The sequence below is a fragment of the Cervus canadensis genome, chromosome 24 (genome assembly GCF_019320065.1).
Source record: "Cervus canadensis isolate Bull #8, Minnesota chromosome 24, ASM1932006v1, whole genome shotgun sequence".
Classification (NCBI taxonomy): Eukaryota; Metazoa; Chordata; class Mammalia; order Artiodactyla; family Cervidae; genus Cervus; species Cervus canadensis.
Window position 1 is genome coordinate 21,280,694 of NC_057409.1, and position 26,303 is coordinate 21,306,996.

Here is a 26,303-nt window from a genome sequence, read left to right on the forward strand (position 1 = left end):
ATATTGCCTATCAGTGCCTGGAAAAAGTGAAGTTTTCTACTGATTCATAGCAACAACCCAAGAATCACGTTTATTTTTCTTAAAAAAAAAAAAAAAAAGAAAGAAAGAAAGGTTATAACCAGACCAAATGTATTTTAGGAAAATTGACTTTAATCCAAATCTCTGTCATCCTGAAACATAATTTTTTTTTTCAATTATTATTTGATGCTCCCAAAGTGATTGCAAAAAACCTAAAGTATTACACAGGATTTTTAGTGAGAAGACTGACAGCAGTTTGGAAGAGATAAACTAGCCAATAGCACCTCCTGGTGGCAATGGACACTCATCTGCTTGGGAATCTGTGGTGGTTTTAAATGTCTTCAAAGGGGCAATTTCACGACCTCTTCCTGTAAAACATTCCAGGATCTTACTCTCAGGTCTATTAAAATGCTTTGAACAACAGCATGCACCCATTTCCTCTAACCTGCCTCAAACCTGCCTCTGCGGTTGAGATCAGAAACAGATGGTCTCTACTCTTTATTCCTAGGTGACTATATGAAGAAGGAGCCACATCAAAATTTTATGAAACAGATTTAATCACAGTAGCTCATCGGGGTCCGCCCATATGTCTGTCCAGAGGAAAACCTGCAGATACTAGGCTCACCATTCAAAGCAGAGGGGTGGTTTAAAGGGCCAGGATGTTTGAAGCAAAGCTCTCCATCTGAGGACTGCTTCAAAGGTGCTTCACAGAAGGTGAATCACCTCTGCATGTGGTCACACCAACTCCCACTCTTCTCAGAGGCGATACTCAAAATGGATTTTAATCAAGAGATTTTTGAATAATACTGTCTACTAATGTTTTTACTCTTTGCAAGTCAACTATGGGACAAAACTTAAAATGCTTTTTTTTTTTCTTTTTGAAGTCTAGCATTTTATTTTTTCTATCACTGAATTGAAGGCTATTTTATATCTTCTTCACTTAACACTTTAAATATTCATATTGATAAACTTTGATTTTTTGTTATTCATTTTAGCACTTCCCAGTGGTTTTCAAAGTATAGACCAAGCTTATGTCTGCCCAGTGCATTTTGTTCTTACAGAATTGACATGAGACTGTTTTCTTTTCTGTTTTCTTCCCCCACTGAATAATTACTATTCAGTAATAATTATTCAGTAATAATTATTATTCAGTACTGAATAATTACAAAAATACTATTGTATTATTATTGTTACTCCAGGTGATTAAGAAAGTACCCTTCTCTTAGATCTCTAGAGAAAGTTTGTTTTTATAATCCAATCAGTGTAAAGATAGCTTTTCTCCATATTTTCCTATGGGAGTGAGTTTTTAAACAATTAATTAAATGTGTGATAAGAAAAATTGAAATGTGTTGAGACTCATTTGGGAGCCTTTAATTTTTCAAAAACACAGTATAGTAAATGCCAAATTCACATTTCATAATGATTTTTGATCTTCTGTCTATAAAGGAAGGGACAAACTCGTGATAGGTGCATGCAGTATGTTTATTCTTCCAGGTACATATATATATATATATATATATATATATAAAAAGAACAACTAATTGCATATTTTTTCTTAAACTCTCACTAAATTATACATGGGCCATATACTCATTTTGTATTTTGTTAATAATCATATACTTGTTCTTAATCTTATTCAATAATGTCTGTGCTTAATGCACATTTAATCTATTTGAATTTAAAATAAGCAAAAAAAAATAAGTTGGGACAGAATAACTTTTTTTCCCTTTATTCTTTCAAGTGTTGCCCAGCATTCAATTTGATAACTGTCAAAAGATTTCTAAATAAATGCAGTTATATTAACTTTGAAGGTCCTCTCTCGCCCTCTAGTGGTGAAAAGCAGTACAGATATTTGAACGGCTGGGTTTGCCCTGAAATACCCAGGGGGTTGCAGGTAAGACCACTGCTAGAAGAGGGACTGCGGAGGATTCAAGTCCCATATCTGCCACTGACAACTATGAACTTGAAACTTCAGGTGGCCTTTTGTTTTTCAGTTTTCTCATCAAACAGAGTAATGATGATGATTTGCAACATCGTTGTGACAGTCATAATGGAAAATGTTAAGTCAAAAGCATTTAGAAATTGATCAAATAAAATTAAATGTGTTTTTTAATTTAAAGAAAATGCAAAGGACATAATATATTTCATCGATGGATCTGATCCTATGGGGAACACTCACAGCAGCTTCCATGGCCCCTCCTTCCTAGTATTGTACTTAGAGCATTGAGTGGAGAAACAGCCTTTAACAGGTGATCAAACATCGATCTCGCAATCAGGAAATAAAACATCATGGGTCAGGTGACCCTCTGAGAAGGCTTCTGCATGTCATCTTCTCGCTCAGAATGTTTAATTCAAATCTAATCACAAAGGAACAATCAGACACATCAAAACAGGGTTTTTCTGGGGAAAAAACAAAAACGTGTTCTTATGTCTGAAAACTTCAGTATCTTGAAAAATCAGTGAGGCTAAGAACAAAATCATAATTAAAGGGATTGTTTTGAAAAACTGTGAGAAACAAGTATAATATATGATCCTTGACTGAGTCCTTCCTGAATAGGGGAGGCACATAACATTGGCGCATTTGTAGATATTTGAAAAGGCGCTTTATTTGAAAACATGATACTGAACCTTTCTAATTTGTTGACTATTTTTTGCATGTGATTGTTTAGAAGAATGTCCTTGATCTTAGGACATACAGGTTTAACTACTTAGAGATGAAGTGCCATGATTAAAATATATTTGCGTGTTGAAAAGTATACAAGTGTGCTTGCTTTCCAACTGAAGATTTATTGGGGTTAACAATTACTTCTTTGCATTTCTAATTGTCCAGGGAAAGGCTTTTCTCTACATGTCCACCTTCATCTGAGGCTTCCGTGACATGATCTCAGGTAATTCAAGTTTGAATTTTAAAGAAATAGCTCCTCTGCAAATTTCTGCCCTGCGTGGATCACTTTCCCTATTTGTAAAATGGGAATTATAAGAATAATTATGTTTCTGGTCCTAAATTCCCCAGGAATGTTACTACTTGTTATTCATCCTTTTATAATTCTTCCTTCAAATTTTCAGACCTCAACTTTTGTAACTACTATAATGCTAAATTGCTTGCATTTTTTGTCCGAATGGTGTGGTTTCAGACACCTTATTCTTCTGCAAATCTTTTTTCCCTGTCTGTAATGGCTTTCTACCTTCTTCTATTAAAATATCGGGAAAGTGAAAGTCTTAGTCACTCAATCATGTCCAACTCTGTGTGACCCCATGGACGGTAGCTCGCCATGGCTCCTTTGTCTGTGGAATTCTCCAGGCAAGAATACTGGAGTGGATTGCCATTCCCTTCTCCAGGGGATCTTTCTGACCCGAGGATGGAACCTGGGTCCCCTGCATTGCAGGCAGATCCTTAACCGCTGAGCCACCAGGGCCGCTGCGGCCATCTCCTCGTCTGTAAAATCAAGCTTGACCACCTTCGGTGCCACCTCTCAAAGCTCAGTCCCTTTGTCTTCTGTAGTTTCCTCTTAATTATACTAATTGCAAATGTGTGTGTGTGCATGCATGCTTGGGGGGGTGTGTATGAGTATCCTTTACTGGGCTGAAGTTCCCTTGAACACAAGCCATTTGTATCAACTCCTGAACATCAGTCAGAACATCTGCTGTTGATCAAGTGGGCAATGGGCATTTGTTGAGGGAAGGTATGAAAACAGTTAGCATATCCCGGGGTCAGGTAGATCCCCTGGAGAAGGAAGTGACAACCCACTCCAGCATTCTGGCCTGGAGAATCCATGGGCAGAGGAGCCTGGCAGGCTACAGTCCACGGGGTCACAAACAGTCATACATGACTTAGCAACTAAACACCACACCAAAGAGCTAATGTGACTAGTGTTAGGAGTCAGCGGCAGTCACACCTGGATGAGGCATCAGCGCGGGCAGTTGTACAGGTTAGTTATTAGGACTCGGTTGGTGGGGCAGAGATGCCAGGGTACATAGGAAACATGGGCCTCAGGAGCTGGAGAATCTTGTGTGAAGTATTATAGGATATTATATTATATTATAGGATTATAATATATTATATTATAGGATTTCCCTGGTGGCTGAGATGGTCAAGAATCCACCTGCAATGTGGGAGACCTGGGTTCGATCCCTGGGTTGGGAAGAGCCCCAGGGGGAGGGCATGGCAACCCACTCCAGTAATCTTGCCTGGAGACTCCCCATAGACAGAGGAACCTGGTGGGCTACAGTCCTGGGTCGCAAGGAGTCAGACACGACTGAGCGACTCAGCACCCAGCACAGAATTATAGGATATTTAGAGCACGGAGGCCTTGGAAAGAGAAGGAAAAGGGAACATGGCCAAACATTCATTTTATCCACACTATCTTTTTTCCCCCCAGACTCCAGGTGACTGTTAGCAGAGCTGTGAAATGTAAGGTCGTCAAATCACTATTAGAAATATCTTTCAGGGAATTCTGTTTCATTGGGTCCAGCCCCTCTGCCCAAAGCCCTGGCATCAGTGAGGAGGGAGAGCAGGTGATGGACAAAGATGAGGAGGGAAAAAAAAAGACATGATGTGTTCTGCTCCAGATGGGACTCTTGGCCTCATTGCTGCATCTCATTTCTTTTCATCTCCATGATCAATACTGAAATGAATCACTCCTGCTCGGACCCACTTTTAAAGCAGGTCAAGAAAGATGAAGTGCTGCCCTCTACTGGTAGCTTCAGCAAATCCTCACCCTCAGTTCATTAAGCAGATGAGTTAAAACAGTCCCCTTCTTCCAACTCATTTTGCCAAGACAGTGCAACAAAAAGGCAGACTTTCTTTAAATTCAGTATACCATAATAGCAAATAGCTCTTTGGTTTTCACATCTTTTACAGTTTGTTTTTAACTATTTGCCTCTGTATTTATTAATAAATTTGGCTGCAGGATTAGTTGTAGAAATTCTTTGGGCATGTAAAGAGTACTGAATCACCCAAAGGTCAAGTTCTCATATGTTTAGGGCTGTGCTGTGCTGTTCTTAGTCACTCAGTCGTGTCCGACTCTTTGTGACCCCATGGACTATAGCCTGCCGGCTCCTCTGATCATGGGATTCTCCAGGCAAGAATACTGGAGTGGGTTGCCATGCCCTCCTCCAGGTGATCTTCCCAACTCAGGGATCGAACCCAGGTCTCCCACTTTGCGGGCAGATTCTTTACCATCTGAGCCGACCAGGGAAGCCCATGAATATTGGAGTGGGTAGCCTATCTTTTCTCCAGGGGATCTTTCCAACCCAGGAATCAACCTGGGGTCTCCTGCATTGCAGGTGGATTCTTTACCAGCTGAGCTACCAGGGAAGCCCTATGTTTAGGGCATCTAACCAGCAAATACGAAATAAAACAATAGGAAAAAATAGAGAAAGCAAGAAATAAGAATTCAGCTTCAATAACCTTAAATAAAACTTTGTACAGAGAAAATCTAAATGAAGTTAAGTAAAATACAGTAGAGCATATAGAGACTGTGATATGTAGGGAAACAAAATTTGCCACCCCAAAATGTCTCTTTGGCATGTGGATTATTTCAAGCTAGGGAAAAAAATCAAGTTCTAAAACACTCAGGAAGAACTTTTGACATTTTCCCTAACTGCCTTAAAAATGTAGACAGAGGACCTATTCCAGGAAGTAAGCCACAGCCGTAGATAAACTACGTGTGTAAACAGAGAAGAACCCAGTAAAGTCTGTTAAAATTCTCTCTGTGTCCTATCATCTCTGCCTGACCCAGAAAACACTTATTTACCAAATGTTGCTTTTCCATACCCACATGAATTGCCTCCATCCCCTTCGAAGTTCCAAATCACTACCCCAACACCCTCTTCTCTCTTTAGCCGGAACTGACATTTAAGATGAAGATTTCGGCCATTTAGGAATGTTACTTAATTCCCCTCGGCGTCTCCCACCTTTACAAGTGATTAAACTTCTGTTTGATTTTCTCCTGTTAATCTATCTCATGTGCACTTGATTCTTAAATCAGCCAGAATAACCTAGAAGGGTAGAGGAAAATTTCCTCCTCCCTGACAATACTGTGATTTATGAAGAGAAACATATATTTGGTCTTCACCCCTGTTCCTGGCACAGAGCTACTAAAACCTTTAGACTTTCCTGTGATGAGAGCAATGAAGATGCTGTTTGTTAACTTAAGGCGGTTATCTCTGGGCAGCACCTAAGATGGGGGCTGGCTGCCAGAAGAGCCAGTCCTATGATTACAGGCTTGGAATTTCCAGTCCTATTCCCCTGAATCTCCAGGGAGGGGAGAATGGATGAAGACTGAATTATATCACCTATGGCCAATGATCTAATCAATCATGCCTAAGTGAAAAAGGAAATCAGTCCTGAATATTCTTTGGAAGGACTGATGCTGAAGCTGAAACTCCAATACTTTGGCCACCTGATGCAAAGAACTGACTCATTGGAAAAGACCCTGATGCTGGGAAAGATTGAAGGCGGGAGGAGAAGGGGAAGACAGAGGATGAAATGGTTGGATGGCATCACTGACTCAATGGATATGAGTTTGAGTAAACTCCAGGAGTTGGTGATGGACAGGGAAGACTTGCATGCGGCAGTCCATGGGGTCTCAAAGAGTCAGACGGAGCGACTGAACTGAACTGAACTGAAAGTAACACAGCTTCCATTACAACCAAAAAGAATGGGGTTTGGAGAACAGCCAGGTTGGTAAATCCATGGAGATTCAGAGAGGATGTAAAGCTCGGAGGGCAGAGAAGCTTCACGCCCTTTTCCCCTACCTTGCCCTGTGCGTCTCTCTCATCTGGCTGCTCCTGAGCTATAGCCTTTTATAATAAATGGGTGAGCTAGTAAATGATCCTCTGAGTTCCGTGAGTTGTTCTAGCAAATGAATTCAACTCAAGGAGACAGTTGTGGGAAACTCTGATTTATAGCTGGTTGGTCCCTGGACTTTGACTGATGTCTAAAGTGGGAGCAGTCTTGTGGGACTGAGACCTGGACCCGTGACCTGGGGCTCTCTCTGGGTAGCCAGCATCAGAACTGAGTTAAACTGTAGGACATCCAGCTGCAGGTGGAGAACTGCTAGGTGGTGTGGGGAAAAATTCGCACACATCAGAATGTGAACTGATGAACACATATTGTGGTTGGCGCCAGAAGTACAGATGTGAGGTAAACTTTACATTATTGAAAAGATAAAATTCATATTGAACTATTCACAAGAGGAAGGCTTTAATAATCACTTCTGTTACAGCTTTGAAAGGTCTTAATCTGCTCCAATCCCAGTTTATGTTCTGTCCTAAATACACACTTTCATCATTAGAGTTTATCTTTCTAAAGTAATCTCCATGATATGCTCTTTCATCTTCTATTAATAAAAGCTATATTTAAAGAAAAAAAATCAATGTTTAGGAGTGAGTTTAACAGAGGTTTCTCTTTAAGTGTAAATTGCAGTCGTGGGGTTACCTCTCTCAGGAGCACTTGCATTTCGATTCTCTCACATTTGGGTCTCATCCTCCGCCAGAAGGTAAAACTAGTTCATTAACTAGCTGAGGTGAGCACACGGGATGACTGTGTATAGGGGTATCTGTCAGGAGCCCAAACGCTTCTGGAAACTGTTGTAACAGTGTTACAGTGAGAAGACATCTGTTTCCACCTTTACCATTAATTTATTCATTCAATGCAGACTAAGACAGCAGACATAGAGATCAGACTTGTGGTTGCTAAGGGGCAGGGGAAAGGGCAGTGGGGAAGGGATGGACGAGGAGACGGGTTAGCAGATGCAACGTGTTACACATAGAATGGATAAAGAACAAGGTCCTATTGTACCGCACAGGGAACTCTACTCAATATCCTGTGATGAACTGCAATGGAAAAAAATATGAAAAAGAAGATATACATGTATATGTATACACATCCGAATCACTTTTCTGAACACCAGAAATTAGCACAGTATTGTAAATCAACTACACTTTAACGAGATAAATTTTTTAAAATATATAGACTGACAAGGCTTCCCTGATAGCTCAGTTGGTAAAGAATCTGCCTGCAATGCGGGATACCTGGGTTCGATCCCCGGGTTGGGAAGATCCCCTGGAGAAGGGAAAGGCTACCCAGTCCAGTGTTCTGACCTGGAGAATTCCAGGGACTATATAGTCCATGGGATCACAGAGAGTTGGACTAGACTGACAACTAGAGAGGTCCAAGTGAAAATATGCATTCCAGCCCTCAAAGAGCCTACACCTTCATGAAAACCATTGTAGTCTGCATCTTTATAACCAAAGAGGTACATCTTGGAAAAATTTTTTAAAAAGAGGGGTTCTCTGGTCAAATATACTTGAGAAGCATGACTTGTGAAATCCTCCTCTTTGCAATTTCTAACACACATCTATAAATATAGATATCACCAACTCAATGGACATGAATTTGAGCAAACCCCGGGAGACAGTGAAGGACAGAGGAGTATGGTCTGCTGCAGTCCATGGGGTCTCAAAGAGTTGGACACAATTTAGAGACTTAACAACAACAAAAATATGTTGAATAGCTATATGACTAAAAATAGGCATTTACATTTAGACATTCTAGCTTAAAATGTGCTTTCACATGAATCATCTTGTGTCACATGGATATAGAAGTCAAAATACCTAGAAATTCCATGAAACCCAGGAAGGCACATCATTGGGTGTAAATGTGTCCCACGGAAGGCTTCTTCAGGGGTTCCTGCTCCATTGTTGAGATTTCTATCAGACAAGTGACAACGAGTGTGTTTCTTCCTGGGCTGTATCCTAAATGATGTGGCTTTGGCTCTGCTAATTTCTCCCAAAACCCCTCTGCCCTTGTCTAACTCAAAGTTGACTTAACTCAACTTTCAAAGTTGACTGGTTTGGGTAAGATGACTTTTGATACCTTTGGGTCCTTCAAATAACTTCCTCATTTTCTGGAAAGAAAGTCATTCTATGCAGCATTCCACACACCACCCGTGTCAAAATAGATGACAACCAGGGATTATTAACTAACTCTATTGCAGCTTGGGGTGCTGCAGTCCATGGGGTCACAAAGAGTTGGACACGACTGAGCAACTGAACTGAACTGAACTGATTGCAGCATGTACTTTAGAAAACAGAGGCGGCTTCTTCTCCCCCCACCCCCACTTTACAGTGTCTGCTCATTAGATGGCTCTGGAAGCCCAGAGAAATCTTGTTGAATGTATTATTTATCTTTTGTGTGTTGTTGGTTAAATCTACAAGAATATTCTAGATGCTGGTGTTTGGGTGTGCGTGTTCATAAGAGGAGTGCATTTTCTTTTCAGAATGTGGGAAGAGGTAGATGTGTTCAAGTGTTGATATTCTCAAGTGTGCCTGCCTGTGCACCCCGGCACACACACACCAGTGTGGTGAGCGCTCACGACACCAGCCTGTGGTCTTCAGGAGAAGGACGCCACAAGTGACATCAAGTTCCTTCCAGGAGTTACAGTCCCAACCCCATCTCACTCTTGCAGATCCACTGCCTTGGTGATGCCTTGTTCAGTTGAAGTCTTAATTGAATTCATCCCGCTACTAAGTAGCTTTAATCTAGATGAATTATAAGGCAATATCAAGAAAATCAAAGAATGATTAAACAAATGGGTGAAAGAAAATGAAGGAAGGTGAGTTTTATAAAGAGATTAAATTCAGAGAGACAGCTATTTCTAGTAGAAAATAAAGCAGAAGATAAATAGCTAGACCCTCCTAGACTTACAGTCACTTTTGAGCTCTAAACCTTTAACAGGTAACAGGTTCTCCAGCCTCAATTTTCTTGAGTGAAATAAGGGTATATTACCTACTTCTTAAGTATGTTGTAAGAATGAAATTGTAGGATATAACATTCTGAACACCGTGCCAAGCACATAATCAGCCTTCAACAAAAAAAATTTTAGTAATCTGCTTTATTGGGGCAAGGAGGTTTCAACCTGAAGGCTAATGTATACTTGAAACACAGAATAAAGAACAAAGGTTTGTCCAGCAGGTGAGCTGGGTGGAGAAACTGAAGCTGGTAAAGAATCTGCCTGCAATGAAGGAGACCCACTTTCAATCCGTGGGTCAGGAAGATCCCCTGGAGAAGAAAACGGCAACCCACTGCAGTATTCTTGCTTGGAAAATCCCATGGACAGAGGAACCTGATGGGCTACAGTCCATGGGGTTGTAAAAAGTCGGGCACGACTGAATGACTAACACTAGAACTTCCAGAATAAGGCACTCACAATGTGGATGTATAATATTTGTTATTCTGAGTCAGGTACAGTCTAACTCTGAACCAATATTAATATCATGTAAACCAATGGTCCCCAAACTTTTTGGCACCAAGGGCCAGTTTTGTGGAAGACATTTCTTCTACAGACCAGGGGTTGGAGGGATAGTTTTGAGATGATTTAAGCACATGACATTTATTGTGCACTTTATTTCTATTATTATGACATCAGCTCCACCTCAGATCATTAGGCATTAAAACCCAGAGGCTGGGGAGCCCTGATGTAAACATTTCTTGCTAATCCACATATAACTTAAGTTAGAAGTAAACTTGTCTACTGGTCAAGGGAGATTGCTCTTTTCAGGAAAGAACCTTAAGTCAGGTGCGCTAAACACATTGTTGAGTCTTGACCAGCTCTTTGAGACTCCATGGACTGCAGCCCACAAGGCTCCTTGGTCCATGGGATTTTCCAGGCCAGGATACTGGGGTGATTTGCCATTTCCTTCTCCAGGGTTAAACACGTTAAGGTCAAACAAAATCAAGAAGGAATTCTTCCAGTCAGCCAGGCTTTCTCTGCTCCTTGGCTTTTCAATCTGCAAAATAGGGGTAATGATCCCCTTTCCTCAAGTCTCAGCCTGGATTAAGGGAATCACAATGCACAGAAAATGTCATAAATCCCAATGAAAATAGCCTCATCTATTCATAAATAATATATAACCCTCAGAGATCACTATCTGTGGTTCATCACCTATCCACACAAAAGTAGAGAAAGGTGCATTTAAAAGCTAGCTTACAATTACAAAGCTAAAGTAATGAAAAAGGTCCCAAACAAGGTCCAAGAGTTTTTCCTGGATTTCTATAAGCATTATGTTCATTATCCCAAACTGCGTAACGTCTCTGACAGAAGGCGATTTTGCCGAATTCAATTCTTCCTATGTAAGTACAGATTGCAAAGTGCATTTGAGACACTAGGTGGCGCCACGTGTCCACTCAATGTTACTTTATTTTCCCCAAACTAGGTTGGCCGCGGCCCATCTAGAGCCTGATATGCGCGTTAATAGTTTGAGCTTGTGCTGGAGAAGGTTTCTAAGATGTGACGTCTGCTGATAACTGGCAGCAGATTACAAGCATAGCACTTAGTTCTCAAGTGGAGTTCTCACTCTGTAAAAATTTAATACTCTTTCAGTAGGTCTCTGTGTTACAACTCAAACCAGACCTACAGTTAGGAATTCTTGATTTGTCCTCTAGACTTGGAGCTAAAGCTTCACATTCAACTCTACTGACATTTTGAATAAACTTAGCAGCTAAATAGTTTCAACTGCCTCCCAAAGCCTCTATTTTCTAAAAAAGAAAAAAAAAATTGACATGGAAACTTTAAAGATAGGCTTGAAAACGCATGGCATAAACTAATGTGACTGTAAATGGATTTAAAAACTTCAGCTTCACTTCCCCAGACACATCCATATTATTGTTAGCTTAGTTAACTACACCACCCTTGGCATTTGAAGAGGAACAAATGGGAATTCCAAAAATGACAATAAGTAAAAATAAATAAATAAATAAATCCCATTGCCTCTGATTTTGCCTAAAAAATACTAAACAGTGGCAACTGATCTCTATATATTGGGACTAGATTTGGCACACATTCATTTGGCAAGCCTGAATGTTGTTAAAATTCAGGCTGCTTTGTTTCCATAACATTTATAATGCAATAGCCTTAATGCTTTCTTCACTGATAAGGAAAAAAAAATGAAAATGAAAAACAAAAGCAAGTGGCATATAGCGGGCATATAAAAGTTAAATTGACATAATAGGATGAAATATCATAATGGACAAGCTTGTGGGCAAATACATGTGCAGCTAGGGAAAAAAAGCATCTCAAACTGAGGTCCCCAGAAGCTTTAAGGAAAGCCGAAGTTGGCAACAAATGTATCCTGTGTCTTTGCAGATAACAGCTTCTTAGCAGCTCTAGCATTTTCATCAGTTCATTCACATCTGAACCCAAGCAGCAGAGAAAAGCGGGGTCAGAGGACTGGTGACATTTCTGAATTGACACCGTTAGTCAACTGCCACTTGCTTTGCTTCCAAATCACACGTGGCACCTACCAGGTGAGAAGAGATGCCAACGACAACCATCTAATAAGATGCATCCTAATTAGATGTTTGCCATCTTATTAGATTAGATCCCCTGGAGAAGAAAATGGCAACCCACTGCAGTATTCTTGCCTGGAGAATCCCATGGACAGAGGAGCCTGGCAGGCTACAGTCCATGGGGTCGCAAGAGTTGGGCCCAACTTAGCAACTAAACCATAAGACATCTTGTTTGATGTTTACCATCTAATAACATGCATCCTTATTAGATGGTAAACAACTGAATACCTAATTCCCTATTTGGAGGAGAAGGAATGAAAAGGATAATCCTATCCAGTGTACCTAGATGGGGGTGGAGAAACCAATCTGTCTCAGACGCTGTAATAAAGAGATGCACTGTCTAAAGAACTTAAAGTCAGTAATAAAACTCGCTAAAAAATCTGTCTGCTTTTTTATTATTACCACATGCTAGCTATTCTATACAAGGTCATCAATACAGGGTGGACAGAACCATCTCTCTGTGCCCATCATTTTCGGAATTTCGCTGACTACAGTGACTCCTCCTTAGGACTTGTCAGCAAGCAGGAAATTTGCATTTTGGAAGAAGGAGAAAGCTATAAGGGAAAGAATTCTTAGTTTTCTAGCAGGTATTTTCTGTCCAGGACTTTACATACATATGTTACCTTATTAATCCTCAACAGCAACCATGGGCTGTGTGCTAAGTTGCTTCAGGGGTGTCCAGGTCTTTGCGACCCCATGGACTATGGTCCACCAGACTCCTCTGTCCATAGGATTCTCCAGGCAAGAATGCTGGAGTGGGTTGCCATGCCCTCCTCCAGGGGATCTTCCCCACCCAGGGATCCAACGTAGTTCTCTTCCATCTCCTGCGTTGGCAGGTGGATCCTTTGCCATTAGCGCCACGGGCAGATAATACTGCTCTCATTTTACAGATGAGAAAACAGACTGAAAAGTTGAGCAACGTATTCAAGGACACACAGGGACTGAGGGGTGGAGCCAGAATTCTAATGGAAGTTTTACATCCTCTAAAACTCAGGCTTTTAACCAGTTGAGTAGTTGGGATCAGACTGACACTTAATAGGTACAAAATTTGGACAAGGTATGTAACCTCACTTTAGTATCCTCATTTGTAATTAATGGGATGATCACAGGGCGGGGCTGTCGGAGGCACACCTTCAACAATATAGGAAGGCTCTCATCACTGTCCTGGCACACAAGAAGCTCATCGGAAATGACAATGAATGGAACGTAATTTTCATCATGCAGACTTCATCTAAGAACCCTAGAGATCCCTGTATCCTTCCCATGGATTAAAGAATGCTAGATTATATACCTAAGCGACTTTACATCTTTTCCTGTAGCCCTGGTGGTTTATGGCAACAACTTTGACGCTGAGCAGGGCATACACATATAAGGGGATCTTGGCAAAGTCAGGTAGCAGGCACTCTCAGAGTTCATTTTTCCTTTTCCTCACTCTAACTTGTCAATGTGTTCAAGATTTCTCAGAGAACATTCTCTTGTTTTGTTATACTCTGCCTCCTGCGCCAAGGGTGTAAATGCAAGATTACTGAGGGGAATCGGGGCAAAAGGATGGGTTTCTTTAGTTTGATACTATTCAATACTGGGGTTATTGAGAGACTGATCTTGAGACAATTGGCCTTTAAAAAGTGATCCTAAATATTCTGCCATGTGAAATATACACAAGCACACAATTCTTTCATAATATGTCGAAATTTCTCAATTCAGATTGTGGTCCATCGCAGAAAGCAATCTGAGTTTCTGCCCTCTGAATACGTGTATGAAAATGGAAGCTAAATCATGCCAACATTTCATGACACAGATTACTGGATTTGTCTGTTACTGAAAGGTAATGACAAAATCTTCTTTATGACACTAACTTACGGAGGTCCACAAAGCACTAAAGCCTACCATTTTTTATAAATCAGCCAGGCAAGACTTCGAGGGCACACATAAGCCTTTGTTTACTTTTTGGCACTTGCATTATTTTAATACAATGATGCTATAATACACAGCAATAGATCAATACAACCACTGACACTCCTATTTGTCACATGAATTTATTCCACTTTTCACAAGCCTAGATCCAATCTCTTTGGTGAATAATATTATCACAAACAACGATAAATTCTTTGTAACATAATCTTTGTGAAGATGGCATTTTATTTTACAGTTTGAAGTTTGTACAGATAAACGCTTCTCCAATAAGGTGTTAACATTGCATGGTAAACTTAGTGGGGGGTTTTCCAAGCACCTCCCATCAGGCTTTAACATATTTGGAAATAAATGTCAGGTTAACTTATATGCAGAATGAAACAAACAATAGGAGTCATTTAAAACTCGACTGCATAGCCTGAAGGAGGTTCTGCAGTGGGGGAGCTATATGCAAAGAATGAAGTGAGTTCAGCTTCCCCTGATTGTATGTTCTGTTTCTGTTTTGCTTGTTTTTTGTTTTTTTTTTTTTTTACCATCTCTATACTATGATGTTATCCCTGAGCATACAATCAAACCAGCTGTATACAGGTACAAATGCAATGTAAACATTCTCTTAGTTCAGGTCTAATAGGACCTGGAAAATTACAGGGTCTCAAAAACAGAAGAAAAGTTTGTTCAACACCTGAGCAAGGGATGGTAGAAAAAGGGCCCCTTCATCAGCTTAAGTTGGGGTGCCACGTGCTCTCCACCCACATATTCTGTTCCTTTCTCTACTAATACTACTTTCTCCCATCTCACACAAAACCTTAACTACTCAACGGGGGCACCTAACAGTGTACGTGAAACTGATCAGGGAAAATCTCACAGCATACATGTTCCAGGACCCAGGGCTGGAATTTTGGTCTTGGCAAAGCAAGCCACATCTATGCTAATTGCAAGACAGGGATTCTAAGGAGGATTGAAAATGTTCTCCTCTCAGAACTTGTGAGGCAGGGAATGTCACCTGTCCTCGGGTATTGCCATGTAATGATGACGTCATTAGTCACTGTCACCGCTGACCGGCAACACACCCTGGACTGCTTTCAGGGTGAAGATCAGAATGAGATACTCCGTGCCCTGGGAAAACAGGCAAATCAGCCCCGTAGAAATAAATACTTAAAGACAAACTTTTTATGAACCTGGATTCTTGCATCTTCACTTTCCTAGCGAAGCACTAAAATCATGAACTGAGATATCCGTTCTTTGGGACTAGCAGTAGCGTTCTTCTGAGATGTTTCCTAGATGGCAAGTCCCCCTCTGCCAGAATCACATGTGTTCTGGCCCCTCCGTTTTCCTCTTTGGAGTAGTTCCTCAGAGTCATCTGAGGAGCTATAACTCACAGACATAGATCTCGGTAAGTCCCCGAATAAAACTAAAACTCACAGCTCTCACACTGTGGGCTACTTTAACTTCAGTTAATTGAGAGCTTTGGTTTCATTTTTCGACCTGATACAATGCACACAAGCTGACATGAACTAAGAACATGCCCTTTAAGTTCACATTATTGAGAAACGCGGGTGGGCACCAAGTAGGTGAAACTGGAATTCCTCGCTATGCCCTTGCTGTGGGTTTGTGTTACTACGTTCAGTCCTCCTTTGTCTTTAGTCTTCCTCATGCTCCCCAGGCTCCTGCAGGTTCTGTGTGCAAACGTGCTGATTGTCTGAGAGTTAAATGAAAGCCTAGAACTCACACACAGTCTGAGAAAGAGCATGGGTCTTCTCAAAGCTTTAAGGCAAAGCATCACTGAGGCTGTGGGACCAGCAGAAACATCCCACGACTCTGAAGGTATTCAAGGCCAAATGAAAAGATTACATTGGATTGTGTGAGAAACACATTTTTTCAAGGCTATATAGAAAGAGACATTTATCAAGAGAGGTATTTAGTAGGTCAACGCAAACCACTGAGTGTCACACACTAAGTTGGGCAAAGTCCTTGTTACAGAATCTACTTAAATCCTAAATCCTAGTCTTTTATAGGTACTGATTCCTTATCTCTATCTTTGGGTGATTTAGGTTCTTTCTTTTTTTACTGTATCTAGAAAATAATTGTGACATGAGTGATATCTAGAAACACACATGGACACACGTCTTGCTGTAGACGCTAACACATTCATCTTCCATTATCTCAGAAACCTGGCCAGATGCCGGCAGACAGACACAGCCATGCAGCCCATGGGAACTGAAAAGGAATTCTGCTCAGCAAGCAACCCGGGCAGGCGCTCATTAGGCCTCAGCAGGGTCATCAAGCTCAAGGAAGATGTTAGGAGCTTGGGGGGAGTCCAGAGGACTGCATCAAAAGAAATAAACGTTTGAGAAATGATCCTGAAGGGGCAAGTTGAAAGGCAAGTTGTTTGCCTGGATAACAGCTTGTAAGCACGCAGCAGGACCCGGTCTGGGCAATGGCTTGACTGGAGGGTGAGAAGGCAGCTCTCATCCCACACGGGCCCAGAGAACGAGAGACAATGGCTTTGGGGGGTGAGTTTTAAATTTCCATGGAAATTCGGGACCTCCAGATTTCAAACTGTATGTCCAAAGGAAATGACAGATGGCCTTTTGTCACCCTCTCCCCAACATCAAGGAAAATCAGAGATGATCTAGTTTGGAACAATAAACCTTAGAGAGAAAGTGAGTTCCCTGTTCAACACTTAGGTCACTGTTAGCTCTGTGACTCCCTGGTTTGATGTGGGGAGTTGTTAATTTAACAAGTGCATATGTTTGTGAGTGGGTACGTGTGTGGGGTGTGTGTGTGTGTGATTGTGTGAGTATGTGAGAGTGTCTGTGAATGTGTGTGCATAAGTGTGTTGCAAGTGTGTGTGCGTGTGTGTGTGTGTGTGTGTGATGGAAAATGTGGTTCTCAACTCCTTTGTTCCCAGAAAAATAAGTACAAACATTTCTCAGGAACATTTTTCCAAAGACAGTGAGTGCTTTTGTCTGAAGACACACTCTAGCCGCTCCTTTCTTGAAACACAGTCCGATTTTCTCATGGCCGTGCTCCTTATTCTATTCTTTCACCTGCTGCAGTAAGACTGGAGGTGACCCATTTCCAATGAAATGGGGGTCACTGATGACACAGGTCAGAGATGGAGGGATAATGTGAACATAGTCTGCTGTCTCTAATAGTGCTCACACTTCTTCCCTCTGAGCACAGGCTTTCTACTTCACCACAGAAGAAAGAAAAAGAGAAAGTGATAATATCCAAGTTCAAAACATGACTTCTAAAGTTTTGCTTTTATCAACAAGAAAAGAAAATAGCTTTGTCATTGCAGTTGCAGAAATTCAATCTAATTTCCAAAGATCTGCCTTATGACAAATGCCAAAATATGTGGCTGCCTTGCTATGAAATTCCAAGGAAATGTCACTTTTCCCTAATTGTCCCACAACTGCTCTATTTATTCAGGAATGAATTAAGAAAGAAAAGATCTATTTTTCATCTCTCTGAGTTTCAGAAAAGAGTATCTGTTGTATAAAAATTGTAAATGCTTTGGAACTCATGTTTCTTTCCTGAGTTTCCCGTTTCCTCTTTTAAACATTTTTTAAAGTTCCAGTACATTTCTGCAAATCTTGTGTCTGTTTTACTACCTGAAGCCAAAACAGACTGCAAAACCAAGCAAACACTACCTCCGCTTTTTATATAAATGGCCTTGGAGGGCAATCACCAAGGGACACAAACTCCTCTGTGGGTCAGTCAATCACTACTATCTCTAGATTCTTTAGGGTGGTCCATCATCTTTGGTCTAGGCTCCCGGGGCTAAGGGTCAATCCCTTTTGGTCACCTCTGCCCATCTCTGCTGGAGTAACTTTAGGCCCTTCTGTCTCCTCCTGCAATCCTTTTCAGAAAGCTCTAACGATGATCTGAAGTGGTAAGTGAAAAACCAGTATTGAGAAAACTGAAAAGAAGTAAGGTATTAACAATCTCACACACACACACACACACACACACACACACACACACACTTCCTTCTCTATGAGCAGAAAAGTCCCATCCCTTCTTAAAGCCAGGTTCATCAGTAGATAAGCACTACTGGAATTATTTCAGGGCTCACTGATTATTTTTGTTTGCTTGACAGTACAAGATGAAAGTACAAGACCACATGGTCTTCCAAAAATGTCCTAGTAAGAAGTCTATCCATCTTCTATTAATCTTTCTGTGTTTTAAAAACTATCAGGAATTCTGGTGTTGGAAAAACACTTTCAAAAAAGTGACCAGGGTAATTATTTGTGTGACAGTGCTAGGTGTTCCATCTCCTAATTTGTGTACGAATATCCAAATGTGTTTAAATGTCTCTCACCTTGGGTGGAAGCAAAGGACTTGGGTGACTAAGCAAAGGACAGGGTCATCTTTGTTGTAACTGAAGGTGACATCTCAGTCAAGAGCATGGGAATGAGGTGAGAAGAGGGACTTCAAAAAGTACTCAACTTCAGTGCAGTTCCAATTTGTAGGAAGGCAGAGCAGGGTTCTTCTAAGCCATGTTCACCTCATTAGCTCCAGAGTATGGAAGAGGTGGATGCTACATCTGTTCACAAGACATGGAAGTCACAGAGGGCAGCCTTCTAATTTGCAGTCCTGACAGCCTATCTACGACATGGCTGTGTGCCAGAATTTCTCCTGGTTGGAAAGAAAAAGTGCAGCAAACAAGTATCAAGAGGGACCTTCTCTGGTTGCTGTGTTTTGAAGAATGAAGAACATCCCATCAGATAAATGAAGAGCTGAGAAGCAAAGGCACACAGACTGTACCTTGTCTCTGTCCTGGAAGTTACCCCCTAGAACCCTTTCATTGAGAACTGAAGGGGCTCAGGATGAAACAGCTATAAAGATGATAAGGGGAAAAAAGCAAAAGAAAACAAAGACCACAAAGCCTCTCTATGTCACCAAAGTCATGTAATATGAAGGTATAAGCACTTGGAAAATTGATTGTATTAATGCAATCCTCTGCCAGTTAACTAAAGCTCTCTCCTTTCTGGATCCAATATGTTAAGCTTTAAAAATCAATAAATGTAATATTTTGCAATAGTTTTAATCAACTAAGATGGCAGTTTATCTTAGTGAGGTTAATTGTGTTATTTACTTATTTATTTATTCATTGTCTTCTTGTTTCTACTTCTTTTATACCCAAAAAGCATTTGAGGTGGATTCATTTAGTTATAAAGGCATTTAAACTTTTAAATAAGACACAAAAAAGTCTAAGTGGCACTTGAGACACCCCCTTGAGAGAAACCTCTCATCTCTTGGGTTTGTAGATATCGCATATATTCATAAATCAAATCCTGTGACTACTTAAGTGAGGCCAAAATACTAAAAAAGCACCCTGTATTCCATTAGAAAAAAATGCAATTAGTTTGCTTGGTTATGTTTTTAAAATAGCTTGACATTTTACATAATTGATGAATATGTAATTTTCTAATCAGTAATGGACAGTTCCCATGGAGATATCATTATTAGTCTTTTAATTTACAATTTCAGAGAGTTTTATGAAAGTGAAGACTAAAGCTAAGAAGCAGAGAAAAACCACTCGAGGATGGCATTATCCTATTTAACACCAATAATATTTAACAGTAACCACAATTAAGCTTCACAAATTAAGTCATTGTATTGCATTCCTATTGGATGAGTTATAGGTAGAGAATTTATGTGCAGTGATTTTTTTCCCCATACTAAATTTCCCATACAGAGTCATGTAACCAAGTGAACATCAGAGCAACATATTATACTATAAAGGGTTAAATGATATTGTAGCTTATGTCTTTATTTCTTGTCTCTTTTCTCCAATGATAATAGAGATCTCAGTTACCATGCATAAACACTTAAATTCCCTTACTGAGAATATTTCTGATACTGTTGGTATAAGAGAGAAAGTAACTTATTTAAAGATTGCCTTGTCTGTCTACAGTTTTTGGTAAGTATCTAGATTATGTCATTGGTCAGTTTGTCCTTATGACCTAAGAAAAAAAGACCAGCTGCCATGTTCAATCCAAATGACTTGTTATAGGAATATTTATAAGGACATCAATATTCATTGTATCTTACAGTCATGCTCCAAGCGAAATAAAAATAAAAGTTAAACGGCCACAAATATTACAGTATCATAGGATAAGAACTAAACAATATGTACAGATTCATTGACAACATCTGCGCGAGTGTTGTGGACAAAACATTTAAAAAGAAATCTACATAAAACAAAGTTGATAAATTTATCAAATGTTGATAAATTTTCAGAGACAGTATAAAAGTACACAAAACATAGAAGAGAAAAAGAATTTTAAAAAAACAACCACTAAGCCAGTACATAGAGTACAAGTTTACATTTATATTACAGAATGATGGGAACCAGAGACAAAAACGATTTGATAACAAACAGCAAAGAAAGTTGCACCAATCACAGGGAAGAAGGACTCTCCTTTTTAGATGAAAACGCAGACGGCCACAGCTCATCCCGACCCCCACCCATACACACACAGAAAAATAAAAGCAGATGCAAAAGTCGTTACAGCAACACACGACAGACAGAGGTGGAAAGCGTTTGGCATGTCGCATCACAGGAAGTCAATCACGATTGGCTAACGATGATGGTACCTGGCTCTGGTGCAGGTCACCGGCTTGCCTGAGAGGGGTAACAGATGGAGGGGGCACACCTGATGTGGACGCCGACCGCCCCAGTTTGCAGCTTACTTTCGGTTCTGTGAACAAGGAGGAAAGACACAGCGTTAGCTGAGCAAAGTCTGCAGCCACGAACCGCCTCTCAGACTTCCTTTTGGTTTTGCAGCAGGTTCTTTTAATGCACCGAATTCTTCTGCTGTATGCTAATCATTGGCAAGTGATGAAACAATTTCATCACAACGGACTAAAACGAAATTTGTTCATGAGGATCAGCTCCTGGGAATAAAGAACAAATCACTTAAGTTCAAGGCCTTGTTCCCTTGTGCTCTTTACCCTATTTGCAATGAGTTTCTACAGAGAGATTAGGCTGGGAAGATCCCCTGGAGAAGGGAACGGCAACCCACTCCAGTATTCTTGCATGGAGAATTCCATGGACAGAGAACCCTGGCGGGCTACAGTCCATGGGGCTGCAAAGATTGAACATGGTTAAATGACAAACACAACATCCCATTGGGAAAAAAAGCCAATTTTTGGTGCTTTATTTTCAGCTTTGGTCCATGGATCTCCTATGTCCTAAAATGTCTTTCTACCCTCTCCAAATTTTTCTTCTATCCCGCCCTCTTTTCATTTTATCTTTTCTTCTTTGTCTTATTCTTTCCTTCTTTTTCTATTTTCTAGCTTTTTGATTTTCAAGTTGTCTTGTTCTGGCTATTTCCATGATACAATATTTTCAACATATGACTTCCCTAATTTAAACTCATTTGCTTTTAAGTCTATAGATACTTCTAAGACCTTTGCAATCTTTCATAATAATACTATTTTTCAAAATTAAAAAGCCTTCTCCTAACTCTTCCTTTATTTAAGGAACCTAGATTGGGCACCTAGGTCATTGTCAGGATACTCTGGAGATTAGAATTTGGGGGATGGAAAGAGTTACCTTCATCCAAGAAGTGCAGAATGTATGGTCTACCGAGGACACTAATTTTCAGACATACTTGAGGGTATTGTGCAAGTGATTCTAGTACCTACACACCTACTCTTAAAAATATAAGTGTTCGACTCTAAGTGTACCACACGATGACTTAAACCATCTCTCTAACTTATAAATGAATTTAACTTCCCAGGGGGCGTAAGTCCTTACATGTCTTAAAGAATCATCATTTATCATATAAAATAAAGGTAAAGGTAAAGCATCTATTGGAATCCTGGTTGACATGTTTTTATAATGAGCCAGTGTTTCTATATATCCCTTTATGGCAGTAACACATTTAGGTACATGAAGAAAATTAAGCAATATTTTTTTCCTTGGAAAGGATAGCAAATAATATTTTTTCCTATGAGGTTCCTTTAAAGTGTATGTTGAAGAGATTATCCGATGAGTGACACAATCCCATGCCTTTCATGTTACCCGACGTACCTACGGATTAATTTCCCCTGTTAGGCTTCCAGTCAGACTCTGACTTAATCAGTATCTTTCGAGCATAGGCGCTGATATCTCTAATGCACAGAACTGAGACTTACCAAAATCCAAGCAAACTCCCAATTTCATCATGACCCAGAAAGGCTTTGCCTTACCCCCATTGGACAGTGGTCCTGATCATGTCTTGGTTCATCCACCACCCCCTGAGGGACTGCAATTTAGCCATTAACCAGTCATCACACATGGGAGCTTCCCTTACCGGCCAGCCAACCTATGGCTTTAAATTCCAAGCCCAGCATGGCTCATATGAGTTATGACTTCACCTGCAGTGGCAGGGACAGGCTGAGATGATTACTTATACATTCATTATGCACACACGCATATACAGACAATAAATACATTTCTGTGTTTACACACACACACACACACACACACACACAAATACACACTCCATTGTTGCTTAATGGTATCATGTCATAGGGACAATTTTGTTCATTGTGAGTTTTCGGTTTATCTTTAGTGTACTCATTTCACTCTTGTTTTCCATTTCACCTGGTCCTTCACTTAAATGCATTTGTGATCTATTATGGTGTTTGTGAGACCAGGTTGGTGAAACAAACCATTATGATCTTGGACCCACCAAGGTTTTTTTTGGCCAAAAGAATGTTCTGAAAAAGTCTTGAAAATCCTAGAAAAGATACTGTTTTTATAACTGAATCTCTTAGAGCTATGATATCGAAGTTAAATTGTCCAGTTCACTCACCTTTGGAAATACACTGCACTTTAAGTCTTAAACAGAAGGGCTTAGGATCTATAGTACTGAAAACAATATGTTTTCATCCTGAACTTTGCTAATATAAAAAATTGCCAAGGCTTTAGAGGACCACAAACAATGGACATATGCCTCAAAAGAGATCTAAGATGCAGCTTTCCTCCCCTTAAAAAAAAAGAACTCATTTCATTTAGAGAATCATTATGAGCTAGAAATTACTTAGTCTTTGTACACCTAAGGAAAAACCTCTCTTTGTGTAATAAACTACCAAAAACCTAGAGGTAAAAGTTGATGTTATTTGTGCAATTTTAGTGAAGGTCAAGTATTAAAAAAAAAAAACAAAACCAAGAAAGAATGAGGAGGGGGAGATACACAGAGACAGAAAGAATGGAAGAGGAAAATGGAGAAAAGGAGGAAAGAAGGTGAGGGTGAGAAAGTGGGAGGGCTGGAGGAAGGAAGGAGAAAGAAGACATTAACTTTAACTCCTTAAAATAAACTATCATCAAGATATTCTGTGATGTTTCCAGGCTAGTAATTCATCATCATCTTATGATATTATTAAGGAAGTGCCAACTGGAATTTGTTACTTAAGAAGAAAGAACTAGTATCTTTCTTTTTATTCTTATTGGATACAATCTTTCATTGCATTTTTAAAGGATGGTAATTTCTCCATCATTTTTCATCTTCCCTTTAGGGTGAATTTAATTTCTGTTCAGGATTATGTTCCTTGGTGTTGTTACAGGAGAATCCCCAAGGCATCCACAGCTGCGAGTGTTAGCACTGGAGTTCTCTTTGCTTTCAGAAAGAAAAGACAAATGACTGTTCTCAACCTCTGGATCTACACAGCAATAAGAGATTAGTGCATTTTCACTAAAGAAAACACTTTCATCTAGCGTCAAAGAAATAAGATCAGTCAAATTCTGGGGAGACATATTTTTTCCCCATCTTGTTTTATTTTCTCAGTACACAATATTTTTCTCTACTGGCAGAGGCATGTCATGATTTTCCCTAGTCAATCACACTGCTGAAAGTTTCTAATCGATGACTTTGTGCTACATGGAGGTCACAGAAAGGCCTTTTATTTAATACACCAAGGTATGCTGATTGCAAACTCTACTTTCATTTCTGGAGAAGGCTTTTTTTTTTTTTCCATAACACATATGCTATTTGAGATAAACTGATGCCTGAGTAATAAAGGCACAGTTTTGCCAGGACTATGCTAAATCTTTAACCTTCACAGATTTCAAATGTTTTGTTTTCAAGCTTCCCTCACACATCATAGCAAACATATCTGATGCCCTCATATCCTACATCAAATGTAAATTTTATTATGTAAAATTGGAATACATTTTTATAATTTTGCTTTGAAATTACTGAACTGTGAAAATCCAATTAATTCATGATTCGCTATGATTTCTAGACAGTAATCATGCACACTCAGGAATCCTTATAGAATTAGACAATCTAATCTGGAATTTATTTTCAGGTGTAATGAAACTGTTTTAATGTTAAACTTAACAATTAATTAAATTGACCTAACGTTACATTTTGTATTGATTTAGTTAAATATCCATTCATGTTAATGTGGCAGTTTCATTTGGAATTTTGGTGCTACTATTTTTTTTAAGTATCAAATATTTGCAGCCATGAAATTGAAACAGATTTGCTTCTTGAAAGGAAAACTATGGCAAACTTAACATATTAAAAAGCAGAGACATCACTTTGATGACAAAGGTCTGTATGGTCAAAGCTATGGTTTTTCCAGTACTCATGTATGGATGTGAGAGTTGGACCATAAAGAAGGCTGAGCACTGAAGAATTGATGCTTTTGAACTATGGTGCTAGAGAAGACTCTTGAGAGTCCCTTGGACAGGAAGGAGATCAAACCAGCCAATCCTAAGGGAAATCAACCCTAAAGATTCATTGGAAGTGTTGATGCTGAAGCTGAAACTCCAATACTTAGGCCACCTGATGCAAAGAGCCAACTCATTGGAAAAGACCCTGATTCTGGGAAAGACTGAAGGCAAAAGAAGTGGGTGGCAGAGGATGAGATAGGTTAGATAGTATTACCAATTTAATGGGTATGGATTTGGGTAAACTCAGGGAGATAGTGGAGGACAGAGGAGCCTGGCATGCTGCAGTCCATGGGGTCACAAAGGGTCAGACATGACTTAATGACTGAACAACAGCATTTGTATAGATCGTGAGAACCCAGGGGCCCACAGATCCAGGCACTGTCACTATGATGCTAAAAGATGAAACAAATCTGATCACTTCTGTGATCACTTTGTGGCTGTGGAGAAAGAATATCAAATGTAAAACTCTATCCTGGGAGTAGACATGCTTCTCTCTCTCCATCTCCATGAGGGGCATTCCTCTAAGCAAGCATTCATATAGTATTGAATGACTCCTGGCATCCTTTAGCTATGGACCAAATTCTAGTGTTATCTGAAGGGTCAGATAGTAAAACTATTGATGCTGGAGTAATTGGTGATTCTCCTTGGGAATACTGGAATTCTGGTAAAGATCTAAAACCCAGATAAAAGTGAGGTGGCAATCTCATGGATAAAATATATGATCTGATGTCAAAAGTAGAAAATTAAAGAATCCATTGCATACAGGAGAAAGAGAATCCCATGCACGTGGGGTTAGGAGTACCTGTTGTATTCCTTCTGAGTATCTGAGGGCTGGGCTTTCCCTTGCTTCCACTTTCTTATGCAGAGACAATTTAAATCACACTGCTTATACACAGGGATGCCCCCGATGCTATAATGCACGATCTTCTTACATGGCAACATGGCATATTGTAGCATTAACAGCTTTTTAAATTTGAGAGCCTCTTTTATTAAAACACATAATTTCTGAAATGCCCTTAAGATCTTCATCACCTTAGCTAAATATGAAAGTGTGCTTTAAAAAAAAGATACTTGATTCCACATAAAAGAGAATTAAATTATATGTTTATAAAGGAAGATATTTTATCTATTCAAGAAGCAACATATGCTAATCATCTTAAAAATCATTACATAAAAATTCATCTGCCAAGAAATAGAGGAAAAGGCTTTTGATATGCAGGATCAACTATTACCATGGGAATAAAAATTAAACTTCATGTTATGATGTCAAAAATAGAATAAACATACAAAAAATAGAACAAAACTCTTTAATCCTCTGATATTAGGAATGAATGCATGGCA

The 26,303-nt window shown here is 39.8% G+C and overlaps 1 protein-coding gene across 1 annotated transcript in view; it reads right to left on the bottom strand.

Annotated features, from left to right (window-relative positions):
- The window catches only part of NYAP2 (neuronal tyrosine-phosphorylated phosphoinositide-3-kinase adaptor 2), a 303,388-nt gene that overhangs the window by 34,324 nt on the left and 242,761 nt on the right, over window positions 1-26,303 (bottom strand). The window contains exon 7 of the mRNA XM_043445946.1: window positions 20,891-20,994. Coding sequence (XP_043301881.1) covers window positions 20,891-20,994 — 104 coding nt within the window. The remainder of the gene's footprint in view (window positions 1-20,890; window positions 20,995-26,303) is intronic.